The sequence below is a fragment of the Toxotes jaculatrix genome, chromosome 5, assembly GCF_017976425.1.
Source record: "Toxotes jaculatrix isolate fToxJac2 chromosome 5, fToxJac2.pri, whole genome shotgun sequence".
Classification (NCBI taxonomy): domain Eukaryota; kingdom Metazoa; phylum Chordata; class Actinopteri; family Toxotidae; genus Toxotes; species Toxotes jaculatrix.
In genome coordinates this window covers 20,176,349-20,197,364 of record NC_054398.1, presented here as the reverse complement: position 1 = coordinate 20,197,364, position 21,016 = coordinate 20,176,349, and the positions used below count along the sequence as shown (strand labels likewise).

The 21,016-nt window shown below is 40.1% G+C and overlaps 2 protein-coding genes and 1 non-coding gene across 5 annotated transcripts; all 3 read left to right on the top strand.

Moving 5' to 3' along the window:
- The first annotated feature begins 1,183 nt into the window (after positions 1 to 1,183).
- LOC121181477 (YY1-associated factor 2-like) lies at positions 1,184 to 4,982 on the top strand. Its single transcript, XM_041037383.1, has 4 exons — positions 1,184 to 1,315; positions 1,625 to 1,750; positions 3,744 to 3,896; positions 4,035 to 4,982. The coding sequence occupies exons 1-4, from the start codon at positions 1,290 to 1,292 to the stop codon at positions 4,273 to 4,275; spliced, it is 546 nt and encodes a 181-aa protein (XP_040893317.1). The 5' UTR covers positions 1,184 to 1,289; the 3' UTR covers positions 4,276 to 4,982.
- A 5,300-nt stretch (positions 4,983 to 10,282) lies between these two features.
- On the top strand, positions 10,283 to 17,754 carry LOC121182253 (glucoside xylosyltransferase 1-like). Of its 3 annotated transcripts, none has more exons than XM_041038665.1 (8): positions 10,283 to 10,740; positions 11,312 to 11,404; positions 12,274 to 12,457; positions 12,632 to 12,694; positions 12,788 to 13,039; positions 13,810 to 13,933; positions 14,119 to 14,291; positions 16,568 to 17,754. In XM_041038665.1, exons 1-8 carry the CDS (start codon positions 10,523 to 10,525, stop codon positions 16,727 to 16,729), a joined length of 1,269 nt encoding a protein of 422 aa, XP_040894599.1. In that variant the 5' UTR covers positions 10,283 to 10,522; the 3' UTR covers positions 16,730 to 17,754. The 3 variants fall into 3 exon arrangements, with proteins under 3 accessions (XP_040894599.1, XP_040894598.1, XP_040894600.1); XM_041038664.1 differs by having other exon boundaries at positions 10,286 to 10,740; positions 12,563 to 12,694; XM_041038666.1 differs by lacking the exon at positions 11,312 to 11,404 and having other exon boundaries at positions 10,289 to 10,740; positions 12,563 to 12,694.
- An 825-nt stretch (positions 17,755 to 18,579) lies between these two features.
- trnal-uaa lies at positions 18,580 to 18,652 on the top strand. The gene has a single exon. It is a non-coding gene; the product is annotated as a tRNA-Leu (tRNA).
- The last annotated feature ends 2,364 nt before the right edge of the window (positions 18,653 to 21,016 follow it).

Genomic DNA, 21,016 nt, shown 5'->3' with positions numbered 1-21,016 from the left:
AAAATGACTGCATTCCTCATAGTTTCCTCAACCTGACAGTGTTCACCTAAACCAGTTCGATCACTACATCTCCGTAAGTTTTTCTATATCGACCGACATTTAAATGGCACAGTGCTTTCACCCCCTGGCGGCGACAGGAGGAAATGTCCAAACTTTCTCATGTTGGCCAGTAGTGGAAGAGGAGTCCTCTTAGAGGACAGATCTTTCACTAAAGCAGCAATGCTTCAATGTAAAAAATACTACATTATAAGTAAAAGTACAGGCGTGGGGGCAACAAAATGCAATGTAAGTCACAAAAGTCAAACTTTCAAGCAATGGACTGCCTCCCGTTTGTGTTACATTTTTATATAATGATTTATGTTCCATTAACATGTAAGCTGAATTTTAATGTTGTAGCTTGTAAGTGTGGAGCTAAACCATTTTAAATACTGTTGAGAAATACAATTAATGACAATTAATTCTTTTGCAAACCTATAGGCTACGTGAGACCTTACTCTGAAATGTATCTATCTAGCTGTCAGATAAATTAAGTAAAATCTTAAGTACAAAATTTGCCACTGAAATGTAGTGGAGTAGCGGTACAAAATAATTTGCTACATCCGGACATCTGGCCACAAATCAATTTATAATCTGCTTATTAATGTTTACAAGTTGTTGGACTAACGAACCCATGATTAATATTTATGGTTGCAGGTGAGCTGATGGCTCATTAGGACTCAAAAAACCAAGACCCTGTGTTAATGTCATACTAACAACTGCAAACCTGATGGCTTTAGAAAATGAAAAAGGATTTAATGGTTATAATGGTTTACCATGCATTTGCAGCTGCATTTTTTACAGAGACATGTTAGGCACATTAGTGCAACAGAAGGAAAAGCAAAACAGCCCACAAAATCACTCTAGACTGTATATTTATACTGTGCCCAATCACATTCTACATATCTTTTAATCAGTTAGGTAATTTCTCACGAGTGTTTACTGCAGTGCAGATTTATAAACAGTATTTATTTATGTACATTTTTACTGGTCCATTTGTCATTAAAGCCTGCTTACACGCAGCACTCCACACTCACAATGCTATAAATTTTACAAAGCGCCTTTCATCAATGGTGTGTCACATTTATAACTGCCCTCTGTTGTGATTACGTTAGAAGTGATTGGGTGAGCCCCTGTCACGTGGCCATCCTTCGACAGGAGTTTCCACGACAGCTGAGTAGCAGCTAAATGCGTTTTTTTTTTCACCTGTAACATTGAACCTTTTCAACTCCGCTGAGTCGAAGTTTCGCAAAATGGGAGACAAGAAGAGTCCCACAAGGTAAAGACCCGTCGCTGGCGTCTTTGAATGAAGACTCTGCTGGGCCATTTGAAAACAGAGAGCTCGGTCAATGGATGGAGCTGTTTTACTGAAGTGTTCATGGCGGCTGGCTGCTGGTTTCGCACGGGGCAAACTGCCTGTGTAAACTGAAAGCTCCCCTTCTCAATGACTTGACTTCTGAGCAGAAAATGTTCCCGTTCGGGGTCGTTTCTTTCCCGTTCGGGTGTTCGGTATCAAACGGGTTGTCTTTGAAATCACTGCTCTCGCTGAAAACGTGCCGCTATCAATATGTTTTTGTTTTGTTTTAAGGCCAAAGCGGCAGTCCAAGCCATCCTCCGACGATGGTTACTGGGACTGTAGCGTCTGCACATTCAGGAACAGCGCTGAGGCGTTCAAGTGCATGATGTGTGATGTCAGGAAGGGGACGTCAACACGGTAAGAGTAGCAGATGATCATTTTTAACGACAAAAGCAATGCACAGCTGGTTTTATGAGTTTCGGCTGAGTGTAATCTGCATTGACGAAGTCATTGTTTGATTTAAAAAAAAAATGCTGAATGATTGATTTTTTTAAAAGTACACTCAGATGCAGGTATATTAGATTCGACAATCATATTCTCATGAAGGTTGTAATGTTTAGTTTTTGATTTACAGAGCTTTTGATTCAGCTTTATTGAAAATAATCTGTGGTCAGGGCCATGTCTACCACTGAGAACACTGACGCTGCGTCCTTAGTCTGTGAATTTAGGTGAGGTTCAGCAAATCTGAGGGTTTGTTAGAGCCACAAAAATGAAGGATTCATCAGATTCATCCACAAGCTTTGAAACTTTAGGACTTAGAGTTGGGAAGAAAACGAATGCAGAAAACATCCTAACAGCTGAAACTTTATTGGTCCCTCCTGGTGAAATTACTCTCTGCATTTAAACAAAAAATGCAGAAACAATTCAGCTTCTTTTCTTTTCTTTTCTTTTTTTTGTCCCATCAAAATTGTAATTGTGGGGACTGTATTGTATTACACTGAGGTGTTTTTAATATCTTGTTCACCCCATTCATATTATAAGGAGATCTAGTATTAGACTGCCTTAGTTTAGCTTGGTGGACCCAATGAACTGGTAGATGAGATTATGTTTGGGTACTTAAGCAAAAGTTGTAACTAAGAGTAACCCATGCTACATATTTACAATTACGCTAAATAGCATAACATAAATAAATGTTTATATATAATATCAGCAAGTTAAGCTCATAGGGGTACTTGTTGGCCATGTGAAATTGATTAATGGCAGGAAATTTACCCACAAATGTCTTAGTCACTACATCATAGATTATGTCTGAAGCTAATGGTCAGAGGATTGCTTAGACACACTAGGAAATGTGGAAAGTGTTCAGTCTGTGAAGGCATCTTCTGTAAAGAGTTGTGGGTCATGAATTACGTCCATACCTGAATTTCTGGGCAGTTTGACTGCACATTTGTGTTGTGATCTTGCACTCACCTGATGCAGTACATGCACTGAGCTGTACTTTTGATTGTGGTGAGAGTAATAGCTTCTCTTACCAAAAATGAAGAGGGGTCACTCTGAAACTTTTTACCAGTTCTCCTGAAACTAATAATGGAAGTAACTCGGTAAAAATGAAATTAAGTAACTTGGAAAGATTAGATGATGAAGAAAAGTCAGAAATTGCAGCTGCTTCCATAATATGTCATATGTTGTTTCTATTGCATCTTACAGTTTTGTACCACAAAATATGAGTACCATACAGCCAGGAGGATTAAATGACCTTTGCTTTCCATCATGAAAAGAAGCAGATAGTGGTAATCTTACATTGTTAGGTCTGCAGTGTTAATACCTTACATTTGTGCAGTGCTAGTGCTGGAGCAAAGTCAGTCTGAACCCACTAACACTCCAAGATTGTTAAAACAAGTGATCTGGGCTGTGTCACTTTCTTAAGGAATTTTTTACGTGACTGTACTTTTAGTGTGGATGTCCCTGGGAAATACTGTTTTGGGAAGCAGAAAAAGGGCATTTTATACTTAAAAGGCTGTAACTTTGGAAGATGCCCACATGATATTACTCTCACTCTTCATGGTGATGGGGAATTATTACAGCAAGCAAAACCTGATTGAGTGTACATTAAGCCAGCTACTATTTTAAGACAGTCTTGAAACTCTCTGAACCTGTACTTTAAACCTCTTGTCAAAATTTTTATTAACTTATACTATTACAACTTGTGCAAATTTTATTAATTTATAAAGATTTAATATTTAGCCAGGATGTTCTATTTTAAATTATTGTTGTAACGCCCTGCTCCTCTTGGTCATACTAGTTACACGGTTCAGCAGTAAAAACTACATGCTCGCCCTATTACAGGTGCATCGATATAAATATAACTGTAGGCACCAATAACTTTTTTTTTTCTTTTGGTCTCTTTCAGAAAACCGCGGCCTGTTTCTCAGCTGGTTGCACAGCAAGTAAATCAGCAGTTTGCACCACCCACACACTCCAAAAAGGAGAAGAAAGAAAAATCAGACAAAGACAAGAGTGATAAAGAACCATCATTGAAAAAGAAAAGCCATAAAAAAATGAGGTAATGAATTCATGTTTTCAAATAAAAGAGCAGGATAGCTTGTCATATTCTGTGTTCTTTGAAGTATAACTGAATAATTTAGTATCCTCCAAGCAGTTTTCACATCCTGTTGTTTCTGTTTGTTTCTCTCTTCACCAGGCCCAGGTTAAAAAACATAGACAGGAGCAGCGCCCAGCATCTAGAGGTCACAGTTGGAGACTTGACTGTAATAATCACAGACTTTAAGGAGAAAGCCAAACCCACATCCACTTCAACAAGTGCTGCCTCAGCAGACCTACACAGTCAAAGCGGCTCAAGCTCTGATAACACTGAACGAGGAGTCTCCAGATGCTCTTCGCCCCGTGGGGAAGGTTCGTCAGTCAATGGAGAGACTCACTAACCTTCACACCCAATTCAGCACAACTCATTCTTCTGCACTCTCAACAGCCTCAACCAGAGATTAAACTTCGTCATGCACGTTTTTTAAAAAAATACTATAAATGCCAATATGATAGCATTCACTTCCATTTGGGGTTGTATTTTTCACTGCCTTCCCAAAATGATAAAGAATTCAGGAGTCAGGTTGTATGCTGTATGCTGAAATCAAAGAACTGTTACAGCACAACTTACCATGATGAACTGAAAAAAAGCAACAGTAGCATTAAATCCTGGATGTCAGTGGAAATGTGCCACGTGTTGTGGTGGCTTGTCTTTAACACCTCAGTGTTGCATCAGCATTATACTCAACTGGTCGTTGCCGCACAGAATAAATGATGCATTATGAAAGAAAATGTGAAGAAGTCATCTCAGAATTGTAGTTTATCCTTGAATTTTGTTATCATTATTTGCACTTAATGGCATCCTATGTTCATGGTAACATTTTTTAGCATTATTTCCACTTTGCTGTTATGAGTAAATCATGACTCTGTTGGTTACTGGCCTTATCCAGCTTTCCTTTTATGGATGCAATAATTGTTTCACTGTCTAACATTTGAGTAAGAATACTGAACAGTTATTCTAAGTATGCTTCTCCTTCACTTGGTAGAGTTGAGCATGATTTAATCTATAGAATCGTTTATATTGTACAATAATGTTAAATAAAATAATCTGTAGATACTTGGATATGTTTTTATTTAAAAATTTTCATTATAAACAGGAAGTTGGGTCAGACTAGTGCGGACTAGATAGACCGATGCGTATGAACTGATGAAGCCTCTTGGATAAGAGGCAAAACGTCTTCCCAGACAAACATATGTCCAGTTGCCTTCGATTCAATTTTCAAAGAGAGAACTATGACCTGGATGAATGAGAACATTCACAGACAAACAGGAAGTTTGTTAGAAGTTTCCATATAATGGAATGTATGCTGAGTTTGTTAACAACCTACTCTCACATCATGACTGAAAATGTTCCATAAAGGTGAGGAAATGGAAACAGTTGACAATTAGTCACTTCAGATCAAAGAATGAGTTGCACACTGAAACTTAAAGTATACATTGCTGATATATACTTCTGCAAAGTACCTGGAGAAGTGGCCTACTGTTTACATGCAGAAAGTCCTGGAACAAGGCCGCGGTCATCACCCTCAGCCCTCATCTTTTATCAGAGACTGAAGATACACACTCCTCGTCGTGAGGCGGAAGGGCAATCACCATCTTAATGTCATGTGAAGTTTGCTGATGACAAGAGATGAACAGAAGAAGAAAGGTGAGAAAGGGAAAGAGATGTATTTTGTGAAGCAGAGCCAAAGGTGAAATGAGTCACCCCACCCTCCCAAATGCACTGGGCTCGATGGCGTCTTGCACAGCTGGCAGACACACACACTCCTCCGTTCACCCTCTCCGACACATTGTCCATATTCTCTTGCTCTGGCCCACACTCCACCTTGCAGAAGTGCTGCACTCAACCTGCCTCACAAATGTAAGTTATCCTAACTATTTCACTCTCTGTTCAGCATGATGCTGTAACACATGCATTTTCAAAATACGTCTTGTATGAACTAACCAGTAGATCTGCTACAAAAAATGCATCCAGACAAACTGGTGTGCACTTGTTGTACTCAGTCTCTTAATGACAGATTCAGCCTGTCAGGTTTTCTAATCTTACGTGTAGATCTTCTCAATACAGGTTCACTTGGAGTGTGTGTCTCTGGGTCTGTGGGAGGTGGAGAGATGAGCTCAGACACACTGTGCTCCTCGGTGAGGTTAACTTGTCTTGGCGTATGCTGCGTCCCGCAGCGTTTGCAGCGGGACATTCCTCCGTCCGTCCGTCCGTCCGCTGTGCCGTCCTCATCTGTGCGCCGAGTCAATTCCGTTTCCCTCACCACCTGATCATTACAGTCCTCACGAGTGACGTCAAAGCGACGTCTAATCTGTTTAGACGTCACTTTAGAGTTAGACTTACAGTGCGTACACTGTGCACGTGTATGGCTTTGATGTTCCTTCTTCAAAAGTGACGTCACTAACAGGTGATAAAACTGCATTTAGCCACTCCAGTGGCCAGTGGAAGAAGACCACAGTCAGAACCACAATCAAGGACACAATGTCAAAACTGGACAGAAAAAGAGAATCATTGTTCCTGGTGGATATGAAACAGGATGGTGGCATGTTTGACCAACTGAAACAGCATGAAAAGCCTGCAGCTCATACCAACACAATTCTGGAAAAAATTAAATCAAGTGGCGAGCTCAGACAGTTTTCAAAAAGACTCGTCGATAACATGTATGATAAGCTGACATGTCAACAACAAACAGACCTGTCTGACTCAGCACACGAGAGGAAGGTGGATGCCACTGAGCGACGCCTTTCTCTTGAAGATCTGTATGTTATGACAGAGGATGAAATGGCAAAGCAGGTGCTTCTCTGGATGACAGAAGAGCCATCTTCTGATCTAATCCACGGTGAGGAAGTGTCTGGTGCACTAGCTGACACCAGTGACCTGAGCACAGACACACTGACCACACCAGAGCAAAGCACCAACAGGCCAGAGTCCCCTGAAGCCAGTGACAGTCAGACTTTAGTACACTCATTTTGTGCATTACTTGATAATGAAGCTTCACACCGTGAAAGGCCCAGCAGAGTGATCACAGTGGAGGCTAGACCAGTCCCCTACCAAAATCCAGTGTCAGTGAAACAACAGCAATATAAGGGATCCATGCCATCCATTAAAAGGCCATCTCCTCAATTCGAGGAGGTGACCTACAACCTCATCCTTGCTCTTCTCCTTAGGATTCTCAAACATTCCCCGGAGAAAGCGGAAATGCTTTTACAGACAGTAGATATAAAAAACATCATCCAGCGACTGCCAGACGAGATTAACTATGATTGTAAGGTCAGAAAAATCAAGCAAAACATGAAGAAAATTAACAAGGCCATGATAAAAGACCTTCAAAAGGAGTTTGGCTCTCCAGAGGGACTACTAAAGGCTGCAATGGCATCAAAAGACACATCTTTTGAAGATGCTCTTGTAAAGTATCTAAAAATCCATCTGACTGCCCTCTTTTACCCACTCCCAAAGAGGAGGTGCCCAATTTCCAGGTTCTTCTTTACTTTAACAAAACCATATCGGTGGCTCGTCAGGACCCTTTGTGCAGAGGACTTACCTGTCTTTCCTCCTAGCCCCAACTCTAAAGCCAGGTTTTTTGCTTGTTTCTGACATCTAACGACATGACCCCCGCCCCCCGCCCCCCGCCCCCCGCCCCAAACATACCCCATACCCCATACCCCATACCCCATACCCCATACACCACCGCTCCCTCCCCCATTATTCTGGGTTTTCTCCGGGTGCTCCGGTTTCCCCATATTTCCCCTTCAATTAAAATATCAAAATACAATCCAAAAAAACATTTTTTTTTCACTGTATTTTTTTTCTCTAGATTCGGGTTGATTGTGATTAAAAGATGAAATGTATTAAGTGCATATTTAATTTTCAGCATAGTACAACAAGATGGGTTTTACATAAGATGAACAACATTGTGTTCCAATAAAATTTCAGAAAAACTGTTGAGAAAGGGGTAATGGATAAAATAACCAGGTAAATATGTGTTTTTGGCTAATCTTGTGGGTTGCACATGACAATGATAAATGATATAATTAGAACTGACAGACAGGCTGTGAACTGCAGCCTAATTGAGGCCTAATTGTCATGAGATGACCTCCCACCATAGCGCAGTGTGCAGTGGAGATCACCTTCTACTCTGAGTCTCTGTCAATTAGCAGTAAAACACCACTAAATGAACCGAGTGAGGTTTAAAATACAAGCAATCACACCTGCTGTTGTCAGTGAGTTCATCCCAACTTCATACTCTGATTAAATTAAGGTTGAAAAAACAAGATTGATGCCTCATCTCCCCTAATAGGATTAATATACTGATTCCTTTCTAACAATTTTTTTATTTTATCTCTCTTTTCTTGGATCTGAGTTCTAGGAAATGTTGTCTTCACCATTTGTTGATTTTTATATGTCCTTTGCAGCCAACACCCAACATCTGTAACAATTGTGCTTAGTGGTTGTGTATGTCTGTGTGAAACACAAGCAGTTTTAATACTATTCTCCAGAGGGTAGCTTGTAAAATAATATAATTTGACCTGGCTTTGAAGCAATTAAGCTGAAATTAAAAAAAAAAAATTAATTAAAATCTGCACTCTATTTTCCTGCTTCCTTTGGTATTTGGTGTCCTAAAAAGCTCTCTAAGGATGGTGTGTGGTGTCTATGGTCTTTTCCTTTACACTGAGGTGTGGTTGTGGCCTGCATGGAGCACTGCTGTGTAGGGAGTTGGGACAGAAGTCCTGCAGAGCCTGGAGACACTCACCTCCCAGTCAACAACAACATATGTGCCCACTGCTTTTACTTCTTGTGTCAGTGGATTGCTCTCATTGTTGAAACAGTGTGTTTGGGGCAGTAGTAAGTCCCCCTCTTTATTGAATTTGGGAAAATTTATATTCCAGCAGTTCCAGCAAATTCAAAGACATCAGTTAGTTCTCATCCTAAAAGTGAAAATGTAAATACTATTTGTTTGAAACTAGGTCATGTCATGTTTAAAAAAAAAGGATTTTTTCCTTATCATACTTGTAATTTGAGGGCTAACTGACAGCTGATAGGATCTGATAGCAACAGGTATAATTTCAGTCGTAAAAACTGTTGGTCACCAGCTAGAAATGAAGTGTCTTCTTTTGCCTACCTCTGTAAATTTCAATTGCTAAATCTGCCAGTGTTATTATCATAAACTCCATTATGTGCTGTACCAGGCTTGAAAGCTTGACAGGTTAGAAACAGTAAATAAGGGGCTGTTGATAATCAGCTGAGTAGATTGATCATATCAAACTAAAACAGTATCCTTGTACAGTAGGTTGCATCTCAATTCCCTGTGTATTTGTTTTAAATCAAACCTGTCTGATCTCCTGATACATGCTGGTATGCTGAGTCACTCACAAGTTGTCTTACTTTTGAAATGAACCTTGTGGATATGATGTGAACTCTGTTAGTTTGAGATCATTGCGATAACAACAGTTTCCATATTCAACTGCACACTCAACTGCAGTCTCAAGGTCAAATTTATTTTATTTAGAAAACAATGTGCAAACATTTGGATAAACCTTCTGTGTGCGCCATCTGAGAAAGATATTTGAAAGGTTGTAGGTGGTAACTTTTTGCTTTGTCCAGTGTCCAGGCTTATGAATGCCAAGTGTTACAGTCACTTAGAGAGAAGCAAATCCAGTAACAGGTAAAAGTTCCACCATTGTTATAGGCGGTCTAAAAGCTGAGTCACAAGATTTTTAGACATAGCAGGGCTGGTATGTATGTATTCCATCATGTCTGCAGATTGAGCAGGATTTCAGTCTGATGTTTGTGTGAACACACAGACGCCACCACACATCATGTAGTTGACCAATCACGTGAACAGAAAAAAAAAAGAAAAAAAAAAAACCTAAGCGGCTCCGGCTCCCAGGCAGTAGTCTGCGCCGACCGTTCATTTCAAAGAGCCGGCTCTAAAGGCCACATCGTTCGCGACCGATGCATCACTATAAGTAAACGTTTTAATGCATAACTTTTACAGGGTGCTTTTCACATTCCACCACTGCATCTGTGAAAATTAACAGCAGCTTTGAATGTACCCTCTTTTAAAACACATGAGCGGAAAATCAGTAGGTTATATAAACAAGTATATAAAATGTTAGTTATTGTCAGTTTGATAAAGTAGTCACACTCTTTGAGATCTCCTATCTATTAAGCGCCTGGTTGATGGATTCCGTTTTCCCACCACTTCATCAATCCTCATTTTTAACATCAAAGAGCCAACATTAATTTTGTGTTTGGCCATGTGTTCCCATCATAATGATTCCCATCCTGGGTCACATGAAAGAGACCATGTTTTGAGCCCTGAGCAGATACCTGTCTGTAGCATGTCGCTCATAAATCTGAAAATTTAGCTGTTTTATTGTACATGTACACACACACTTTAGTGACAGATGGTTGATCAAACGAAACATACGTGTAACATATGTGGGTGGGGCGGAAACTGTAAACACCAAGCGTGCTCTTCGGCTTACTTTCTGACTTGATTTATGAGCTAGATAGGTGGTAGTACACCGGGTGGTAGCCAAGAGGAACAAAAATGATTCGTTAGCGCATAAAACTTGAAACGCAAAATGCGATGCTATCTTCACGCATTTCTCCTGTGCATGGTCTTTACCTTCTGCTCACTATTGTATGTTTTCAGTCAACTCGCCTCCACCTTGGAGGACAGAGACGAGTGGAATCTGAAAGAACACGGGATACCCGACAGGAGTAGTCATGACACCGGGCACCATCTCAGGAAAAGACCAGGACTGGCAGGCCTCGGAGACCGTGAAGAAGGGCTTGACAGGTAGCTTATCCGGCTATGCTGCCTCATTTCATTTCACATCTAACATTAGCAGTAGTTATCTTTAGCTGCACTTGCAGTTGCTACTCAGTCAACGTAGGTTGGACAAAAAATAATGTAGGCTAGTTATAGCTAACTTTTCTACGGCTAACATTAACTAATAATACGGGAATATAAGTCGTAACATCCAAGTACTCTAGTTTAGCTATCGGGTTACAAATAATTAAACTGTGCTGTATAACGTTCAGATGTATTCAGAGTTGTAACTGTGCTATTTTGCACTCACTGTCTATACCAGGATGTGTTCAGAGTTGCTATAATGCTATCTTGTATAAATCGATTAGCCACCACCTGTCAGCTAGCGATTGCTAGGTAATTGATAGACCATTAACGTTGCTGCTAACTAATTCTCTGCCTCGGTAGCTTTTGGTTGGATTTAAAGCACCGCCATCTGTTGAACAACTAACTCTATGAAGCAGGTCAGCACAGTTCTAATCCCGAAGCATCGACTGCTCATGTCCGAGAGATTAATGTAATTTTGGGGATCGCAAAGCTCACCTTTTCATTCTGACAGGTGTAAATCACTGTCAGTTTCTTACTGGAATCCATATTGGAGACTGCCTGCTGATGTTTGTGGAGTGAACTGCTTTTTGGAATCTGCTCTTAGGTATGACTGATTTTGTGCATCTCTGTAAAAGATACCTGTGACCTTTAATGATACATAGATTTTAATTTACAACTTTCACTTACTTCCTAGGTCCGCAGTTAACAATAAAGGCTAAGCCTATTGCTGCATCGCATCCACAGTTTGCCCTGAGACTACTCTTGATTTTTTGAACTCATAAGTGCAAGTAGTTCTCAGAAATCAAACGTGCTGACAACTCAGTCTGTGAGTTGTTAGTGTAAAGCCATCTCACAATCATGAGTTGTGCTAATGTGAAGCAAAACATTTTACTCTATTACAACCTTTAATCTCTGTTATATTTGCCATAGAATTGCATTCTCACATGCACTACTATGCTTTCCAATATATCACTGATAGACTCTTCTTAATCTTTAATGCTCCCACAGTAATGCAGTCAAGGGGCATGGAGCAGTAGCTATAGCTTTTCTGGATTCAAAGTCTCTGCGTTATCTCAGGGATATCAAAGAGAACGATAATAAAGGTCTTTGGGCGTTGTTTAATATGTCTTGCTATCACCTGATCTATGCTAGACGTGCCATACTATATATACAGAGATATGATTTAAAATTGGCAACATGGTCCTTTAAATGTGTGGGTGCATCTATGATTTCCAAACTTGAAAGCAGTAGTATACAAGGAACAGTTAGAGGCAGCCCAAAGCATGAGAGATAGTTCTGTCTTCATTAAATCTGATGGCACTTCCAACCCTACAGGGCCGAGTATCAATCAGCTGAGCCTGCTGATATCTTCATCATTTTGTTCACTTTTGCACATGTAACTGAATCCATACTGTTGTAAAAATAAAAGCCATGGTTACTTAATGAATTGTTTAACTTTGTCTTGGCTCTTAGAGAGAGGTCAAACTCTAGAGTCAAGGAACATAGTGATGAGAGGAGTCACCTGGCTGTGGTGGCCTGTGGCCCCAGGCTGGAGGAGACTCTCACCATGTTGAAGTCTGCTGTTCTCTTCAGCAAAAAGCCTCTGCAGTTTTACATCTTTGCTGAGGATGATCTACATGACAGGTTCAGACGTGCTGTAAGTGTCCGCCCATTTCTGTATTCATTGCACAAGCTGTGGTCCAGTAATGACACAATCTGTGTAAATGATATCTGTGATCTTTGAGCTTATCTTTTCTTTTAGCTTGACTCCTGGCCAAGAACAGTTCAGACCAAGTTTAAGCTCACCATCTATCCCATCACATTTCCCAAGGAGAATGCAAAGGAGTGGAAAAAGCTCTTCAAACCTTGTGCTTCTCAGAGGCTCTTCCTACCAGTAGGTGTAGAGTCATCTTCAATACATGCAGTATGATCTCTAATGGTTGCAAATTTGCAACAAATTCTTAGAATATTGCTGTCTTCTTTCCAGCTGATCCTGAAGGAGGTGGATTCTTTGCTCTATGTGGACACAGATATCCTTTTCCTGCAGCCAGTAGAGGACATTTGGTCTCTGCTTTCTCAGTTCAGTTCAAGCCACCTAGCTGCCATGGCTCCAGAGCATGAGGAGCCACGCATCGGCTGGTACAACCGTTTCGCCCGTCACCCTTATTATGGCAAGACAGGCATCAACTCAGGTGTCATGCTCATGAACATGACTCGCCTCAGGGAGAAATTTTTTAAGGTAATGTGCCGGGTTTTTTTTTTTTTTTTCTTGCACAGTCATCCAGTAGTATATAGTATGTAAATCTCTGTCAGCTGGTGGCATATGCTAAAAGTTTGTACTTCATCTTGCCAGTTTAATATATTAGTTTTTCCATTATGGTTATTATGGCATTAAAGTGCAGAATATGGATAACAAATAATTCGTGAAGGCAAAGTATACTCAGAAGTATTATAAATGTAAAACATTTAAAATATAAAACAGTGGAATGTTATTTTTTTTCCAGGTCTGAAATCTTTAAAGGAGTGTTTCTGAGAAAAATATGGCTTAAATTCAATACAAATACCACTATTTACCACCATTTAATGCAGGCTGCATCAGTGTCAATAGGGTCACGTCGGTTAATAGCTTTTGATGATTGTTGTAAAGAATAATCCTCATCTGCGGAATACTATCATGCCATATCATCGAAGTATATTAAACATTGATATTTTTACTTTCAGATGATTTAGAGACATTCAGAAATGTGTGAAATTTTGATATTGAAAAGTAGTTGAGAATACTCAAGGGTGTCTTAGGAGTAGCTGCACCACCAAAATTGACCAGTTGATGTCACTCTTGTAATGCTTTTCCAATGCTCCACAACAAGCACACGTTTGACAGATGAAACCGTTTCTTTGAGTTGAGGTAAAGTGTTGGTAAAGGGATTTGTTTCCCAGAATTGCAGGTTTATGGTTTCATGATGCAAAATAATGTGAATGCTGTCTGATTGCTGTATTTTGTCCTTGTAGAATGACATGACAGCAGTTGCACTGCGGTGGGAGGAAATCCTGATGCCTCTTCTCCAGAAGTATAAACTCAATATCACCTGGGGTGACCAGGACCTTCTTAATATCATATTTCACCATAACCCAGGTTCATGTAATCCACTACAGTAATATTTTGAGTCATGAATGCTGGCTTCACTAAATACACAGGGATTATTGTTTTGAACATTTACCAAGCAATTAACAAATACTTAATATGATTAGGTTCTAATTTAATACACCCAGTTATTTTTAATCCTCATTAACGTAACATTGCCTCTTGCTGTGATACAGAAAGCCTATATGTGTTCCCCTGCCAGTGGAACTACCGTCCAGACCACTGCATCTATGGCAGCAACTGTCAACAGGCTGAGAGAGAAGGTGTCTTCATTCTCCATGGTAACAGGGGAGTTTATCATGATGACAAGCAGCCAGCGTTTCGAGCTGTCTACGAAGCCATCCAAAAGGTAGAGAAAACGCCAGCTAACCAGAGGTCTTTAGTTTCTCCAAGCCAACACAGTAAAATAAAAGAAAAGTGTTTCATGAAGGTCTCTTAATTGGTTACAATCACCAGGTCTTGCAAAATGTTTCTGAATGGATTTGAGTATATTCTTTCTTTCAAAGGTTTCTATTAAGGGTACTGCAGACACAGCAAATGGAAAACTTAATGTAAGGAAAAGTAATGTTTGAAAGGCTTTGTTTATTCTAGTAAGTGATCATTTCTATAGACTTTCTTTCTGGTGCCTCTGCTTCTGTAGGGGGCAGTTGTGTAGGCAGACCAGACTATTTGGAAAAACATTTACTAGTCATTATATTATCAATAGGCACTCCAGGCCATTGCTTTTCTCTTATGGATGCTCCCATCCACCAGTGCTTAATCAATAGTCTGTTAAACGTTTCCGTCATTCTGCCTTTGCTCTCCCAAACTAGACAAATCAGCCCCACCCAGTTTCGACCAGTAGACAGGTTGCTTGACATGCTGTCAATAGCACCATGAATGTATTCTTTCAATATTTAAAAAGACTAAATAAGATCTAGACATTTTCAGCATCCTTAAGTTGGAAAGACACCCAACAGTGCACTTCCAGTGCATTGCTGGCAAAAAAGAGAGCGGAACTTGGATTAAAAGAGTATGACATATGTCAGATTTACTTTAAATGCTTTTCAGTTTTCAGAGTTTAAAAGTCCAGTACACATCCATCATCAGTGCCCAAGCAAGTCAGCCGGAGAGCTCTCTCACTGTTGCGCTGGTGGCCCGCCTTCGATCTGCTCTTGTTGATTTCAGCACACTGGTCAACATGCAGGCAGCAATGGGTGGAGCAAGGCAGGCTTCATTAGCTGGTCTCCATCCATTACCGCCACAGGGCCCAGCCTGGCCACTATCAGTGCGGGCAATGTTCTCAGCCATTAAGTAAACGAGCAGGCTTCATTATGGAGCACTCGGCCCCCATGCCTCCATCAGTCTCCCCGACAGCACAAACACACATACAGCATCCAAGACATCACATACTGGATTCCACCTGATTTTAGGCGATTGAGGAATACTGCAGTTTGTCATTAGCTATCATAAAATATATCCTGTATTATGTAGATGGATATAAGATATGGGACATTGCAGTACAGTTAGCTGATTAGAACACAGGCTCGTCTAACTGAAGAGGGCCTCATCCTTTGATGTCATGTGCTATATTTTTTTGAAGCTTTTATCAATTCTTCCCGTTGCTCCATCTCCTCAGACATCCTCCCACATTGTTCCGCCCCAGTCCTTTGACAGCATCCTAAAACCTGGAGCAGGGCATTCTGGAGGAAACTCTCATTTCCATCCGACCAAGAGCTCCTTAGTCAGCCTGGCTCCCGTGACAGGCTCTCCCAGCCAGCAGAGGAGCTTGCAATAAAGGGCACTACCATTACCCAGCCAAGCCCACAGAAGAGTTGTAAAATCTTTAGTGCTGATGCTAGTTTGAGACATCATGATGGCTGTGTGGACAACGCACCAGCAGCATCCACATAAAAATCGATAGGAGGCTGTTAATGGTGTTTTATTACCGCCTGCAGTATATGAATGATAATAAAGAAAGTGTGCTTTGAGTAATGCCAGGCCAAACTAGAGTCAAATGAGACGCTGTAAAATGGTGATTTCTTCTTATTTACTAGAGCAGTAAAAAAAAAATGGTTTACCTCAATATAAAAGCAAAAGACCTGCATCTTTAATTGCATACTGCACGTGACAAAATTCCTGAGTCCTAATATTAACTGGCTGAAGAGCTGGAAGTTTTATCTTTGCTGTTTACTTGGTGACACAAAAGCATACAATAGTGAAGCGTATCTGCAGCTGCAGCTGTAGCTTTCACCACTGCTGTCACACCTAACTGAGCCCATTCTTGTATAGTGGTGGTAATAGATATTCATCATCCAAACACACTCTGAATTGACAGATATGAATCAAATGCAGACTGTTATTGTCTTGAACTGACGGAGTTAAATGTGGCTCTTAATTCATCTGATTTGAATGCAGTTCTTATTGTCCCATCATGGCTGTCACAGGAGGCAACAAAACATGTTTTGAGTTTTTCTTGAGCAATGTCAGGAGCAGGAGAAGAGCTGAAATTCAAGTGGGTGCATCCACCAGTGACACATAACTGTACAACAGTTGTGCAACACTAATAAAATCTGATCTTTATGATTATTACTAAATCTCTGAAATCAGAAATATAAGACCTGCCTGTTTTTCTTTTCATCACAGTACCCGTTTGGGGAGAACATGGAGGCCTCACTGCTTCAGCCGCTAGAAGCATCGCTACAGAACACCACACATACCTACTGTGGAAGAACCAGCCACCTGTTTACCAAGAGGTTAAAACAGAGTATCATGTCTGTTCAACAGGACATCACACAAAAAAGATAATCAGATCATCACTTTAATACTACTCCATGAATAGCATCTAGGGTCTCTCTGGAAGAGGGGCTTGTATTGTAGGCACTCCTGTGGAGCCAGTGAGCTGGACGATAAACAGACTCGGGTCTGAACTGAACCATCATCAGTTCACAACCTACATATCAAGACTGGAAGGGTAGTCCGTGGAACAGGTTTTTTATTTTGAGTGAAGTCAGTGTTGGTACATATCTGTCCAGTGAACACACAACCAGGTCACAGATGCTTTCTCAACATGGTGGGAAATGTACTGAATCCACTTTGCCGTTCAGAGATTTTGGACTTCATACCTGATAAGAAAGACACTTACTGTATTTCAGACAATCACATGGTATTATTTTTTTGTTTTGAGAAAGAATCTACAATCACTGTACAGTTGTACAAGGTCTTTGTGAAAAACAAAATGCAGCAGGGTACTTAAATCTTCAGTTCTTATTAAGAGTATTTTATCAGAGTTTTTTTTAATATAAATTTCCAAACAGGGTTTTTTTTTAGTGTTTTTGTGTATGCAGTACATCATAAAAACGCGGTTGTTGTTATTTTCAGGTACTTGTTAGCTGCACAGAAATGTTCTTCATTTTTATTGTACAAAAACAAGAGTTCATTAAGAATACTTTAAATTCATAGGATCTGATCAGTATTTATTATTGTTTGACATCTGTCACGGGAAGCACTTTTGATGTTTAACATGAGGCCATCATTTCAAATGGGAGTTTTCAAAGCATCGTTTACTGTGCATTGTAGTAGTATTTAAGTAATTTCCTTTAATTTTTACCAATATCAGTACATTTTCCTGTGATTGAAACAATGGTATTGAGAGCAGTTAGTTTCTAAACAAGCTGACCGGCATAATGAAATTTCCTCCAAGACAGGTTTCTCAAACTTTTGCACTATAGATGGTAGATTGTACCATTGTTAACAACACAGAATCTGTGGTTTTAAAATAAAAAACAAAACAAAACAAAACAGTATAAACATTCAAATCTGTGAGGAATAAATCTTTTATAAACTTCAAACTCTTTCTGATGATTAAAGCATTTTGATGGTGTCTACAATACAGTATGTAGTATCTCTTAAAATATGCTTACGATGAGGGTGAATTGAAAATGTCAGAACATTTAAATGTAAGACGTCTCTACACTATTTTGAGCTGCAAATATACGTTATATTAAGAGAACCTCTTAAAGAATTGTTGAAAGATGAAGGCATTACAACAGTTCAGTGTTTGTAATAAGGGAAATGAATTCTGCTGTAATGAAATGATTTTCATGCCTAACTGAAATTCCTAAAGGTTTTATTTGGAACACTCTGTTCTCAGTTTCCTCCATTTGATTTAGTATTCCTATTAAGACTTTTGCATCAGCCATCATAACCGCTTTGCATAAACTGTACTTGTTGCCCACTCACTCCACACAAAGGCTGAGCATGAGCCATGTCCTAGAAGACAGCAGCAAGCTGAAAATAAGAAATCAATGTGTGAGTGTGAAGACTTCAGAAAGTGTTGTTAGATGGCCAAAAAGGAGCTGATGTGTCTGGGTCAGTAGCCTCTGGCTCTTCATTTCACAGGCAGATTGACAGACGTGCCTGGAATAAGCAATAGGTCTGCATGATGAATTTAAAATGGTCCTGACGCTAAGGAGCTGTTAAGATAAATTCACTTTTCTTGTCAAGGAATTGCAAAGTGTGCAGTGAGCAGGGAAAACATTGTTACACAGTGTTACAGGAAGGAATCTAAAGCTCAGTTTCATGATGTGAACCCAATAGAAACCAGTCACAGCAGAGTGGCTCCAAAAGATTTGCTTATTAGACAATTAAACATAGCTGCCTGGTTAGCTCAGTTGGTAGAGCATGAGACTTAATCTCTCAGGGTGGTGGGTCTGAGCCCCACTCCAGGCAGCACTGCCTCCCATGGGCCCACCACCCGTGGGAGGTGCCATAGGACTTTGGTGCATTGTGGACTGGGCAACAGTCACCCCTGGGCCTGGACCCAGATAAGCGGCAGATGATGACATGACAATTAGACATTTTACTCCTACTCAGGGTTAGGTGATGTACAGCAGACTATAAAGATGGTTTAAAGATTGGCTCTGGTCCATATTTTTAATGCAGAACCTCCACGATAGAAGCTCATCTACTGCTTCTTTGTCCATTCCACAACAAACGTCTTTACGGCTAAAGTGAGTGCATGTTGTGGTTTGCCGTGTGGATACAGAAAAGTTCTACACACAAAAAAACATGAGCTACTATTTCTCCTCTGAAGCAATTATATACTTGCAGTACACTGATATTATTGAATGCCTTCAAGTACAATCCTAAGTAAGATGGATGTATACAACTTCAATATGCAAAGCATATTCAGTTTTTAGGAGGAAAGGCTAATGCTGTTACTGCCTGTTTTTTCTCCCCCTGAGTATAATGATGATTGAGCTCTCATTCTCTTTCAGTCCAACAGGAACTGCCAATGGATTATTCATGTTATTGCTTGCACCACTTGGCCTCCGTGATGATGTTCAATAGCGATTTAAAGCCCAGGCATTTGGAGTCAAATGGCCCAACACAGTGTAAAAAGGGTCACAAAATAAGGATTATGCAATACAAGGCAATGCAGAGTCATCCACGTGCTCTTTACTTGAGGAACTTACATCAACAACAGTAATGTGCAAACGAGTGTCAAGATGATAGGATCTGTTTTTCAGAGTGTGGAGTCCATCACATCTGGGCCAGATGTAAGAATGATTAGGTACTAAAAGAGTGCATAGACCATTTCCCACTCATAAACTGGAATTTATAAGAATACCTGGAGAGAATGTGTGAGCAGGCCGTACACACAGGTTTCTAGGACATGTTGATTATTATAAAAATATTGTCTTAGATATTGTCTTAGAATATAGACTCCATGAATGGGAGGCATCTTCATTAAGAGTAGACCAATGACGGTAGAAGACAGAACAGGATCCCCCAGAGTCTACAGGCTTGTAGTGGGGTTAAACCAGCAGCAGGAGGATGGAACCTTTCAGAACATCCTGGAGACAGCTGCGTTGATGGGAAGATGGGTGGTTGTATAGTAGCTGATTTGAAAGACAGACTGTCAGGAGAGCAATTATATCTTAAGAATACCATCCAAGGACTGATTAGTGCACAGAAGTCAGACAGAAAAATCATTAATCAGGTAAGGTCAGAATTGGTGAATTGACAACACTGAAAAGCGGAAGCAACGGTGAAGATTAAGAGTAGGAAGAAAAAGATCTTTCTTATCAAACGTTCCCCCAAAGCTTCAGTTACTGTGCATGCCAAAACAATGAGCTAAACAAGGCTGAAAAGCCCTATAAAACTGTGGAGTTGACTGATGATTCTGTATTTTCAGAACACAAACAAACACTTTTGCACTATTGAGTCCTTTTATTTAATATCAATTCCAAAAATATTTATTAAAGCAGGTTCAAAGCAGTGTTCACGCAAGGCATCATACATCTACAGCGTGGTAAGCCTGAGACCTGCCAGGAACACAATTAAGATTAAGCAAAACGACCACTGAAGCTTTCATAGATAAAACATAGTACTCGGTATGTGACGTGACGACACAAGTTTTACTCATCAAGGATACTTCTAAAGAAAATCTCCTCTTCAATCTGCTCATTTTGCAGGACAGGCCCTTTCAGCGAAGAAGAGACTCCACTTACTCAAGACATGAACCTGACAGTGAGTCATGTATCTTGTCAGTTCGATAAACTGGATGAAGAGACAAACCAGAGCAGGGATGAAAGAAGGGTAAGAGGTTTATCACAGCTGAATGGAGCAGGTAGAAAATCTGTTTTTTACTTGTGCATCCATCTCTCTGCTCCCTACTTTTCCCGCTTCAGAAGGATATCATTTAACTAGTGAACATTTTGATCAATAATACATTTGCCTGCACTGCTGAGACAGGTATAATTGTGCTGATATGTCAGGGTTTAAAACAATTAATGTAATTTAGCGTTGAGCATTAGCTATGCATGGATCCTTCAGTATCATGCTGAGAAGTGAATTTGCCACTGCAAGCAGAACTGAAGATGAGGAATATGCATATGCAAATACAATGAAATAGCTAGTTCAGTGCCTATAGTCAGATATGGATATCATCTTGTCAAGAAATGAAGTTTAATTTAACCAGTTTATGAGAAGGTAGCTGCATATGGTCTGGATGCTGACTAAGTTTTCTTCTGTACTTCATTTGGCAAAAGGTCTCGTCTCTGTACAATCATTGAAAGACTGCAAACTAAA

Coding starts and splice junctions, on each gene's coding strand:
- LOC121182253 (XM_041038664.1), top strand. CDS start 10,523: ATGCGATGCTATCTTCACGCATTTCTCCTGTGCATGGTCTTTACCTTC. Junction 11,405..12,273: donor TTTTTGGAATCTGCTCTTAG/GTATGACTGATT, acceptor CTTGGCTCTTAG/AGAGAGGTCAAACTCTAGAG. Junction 14,292..16,567: donor TCTACGAAGCCATCCAAAAG/GTAGAGAAAACG, acceptor TTTTCATCACAG/TACCCGTTTGGGGAGAACAT.
- LOC121181477 (XM_041037383.1), top strand. CDS start 1,290: ATGGGAGACAAGAAGAGTCCCACAAG. Junction 1,751..3,743: donor AGGAAGGGGACGTCAACACG/GTAAGAGTAGCA, acceptor GGTCTCTTTCAG/AAAACCGCGGCCTGTTTCTC. Junction 3,897..4,034: donor AAAAGCCATAAAAAAATGAG/GTAATGAATTCA, acceptor TCTCTTCACCAG/GCCCAGGTTAAAAAACATAG.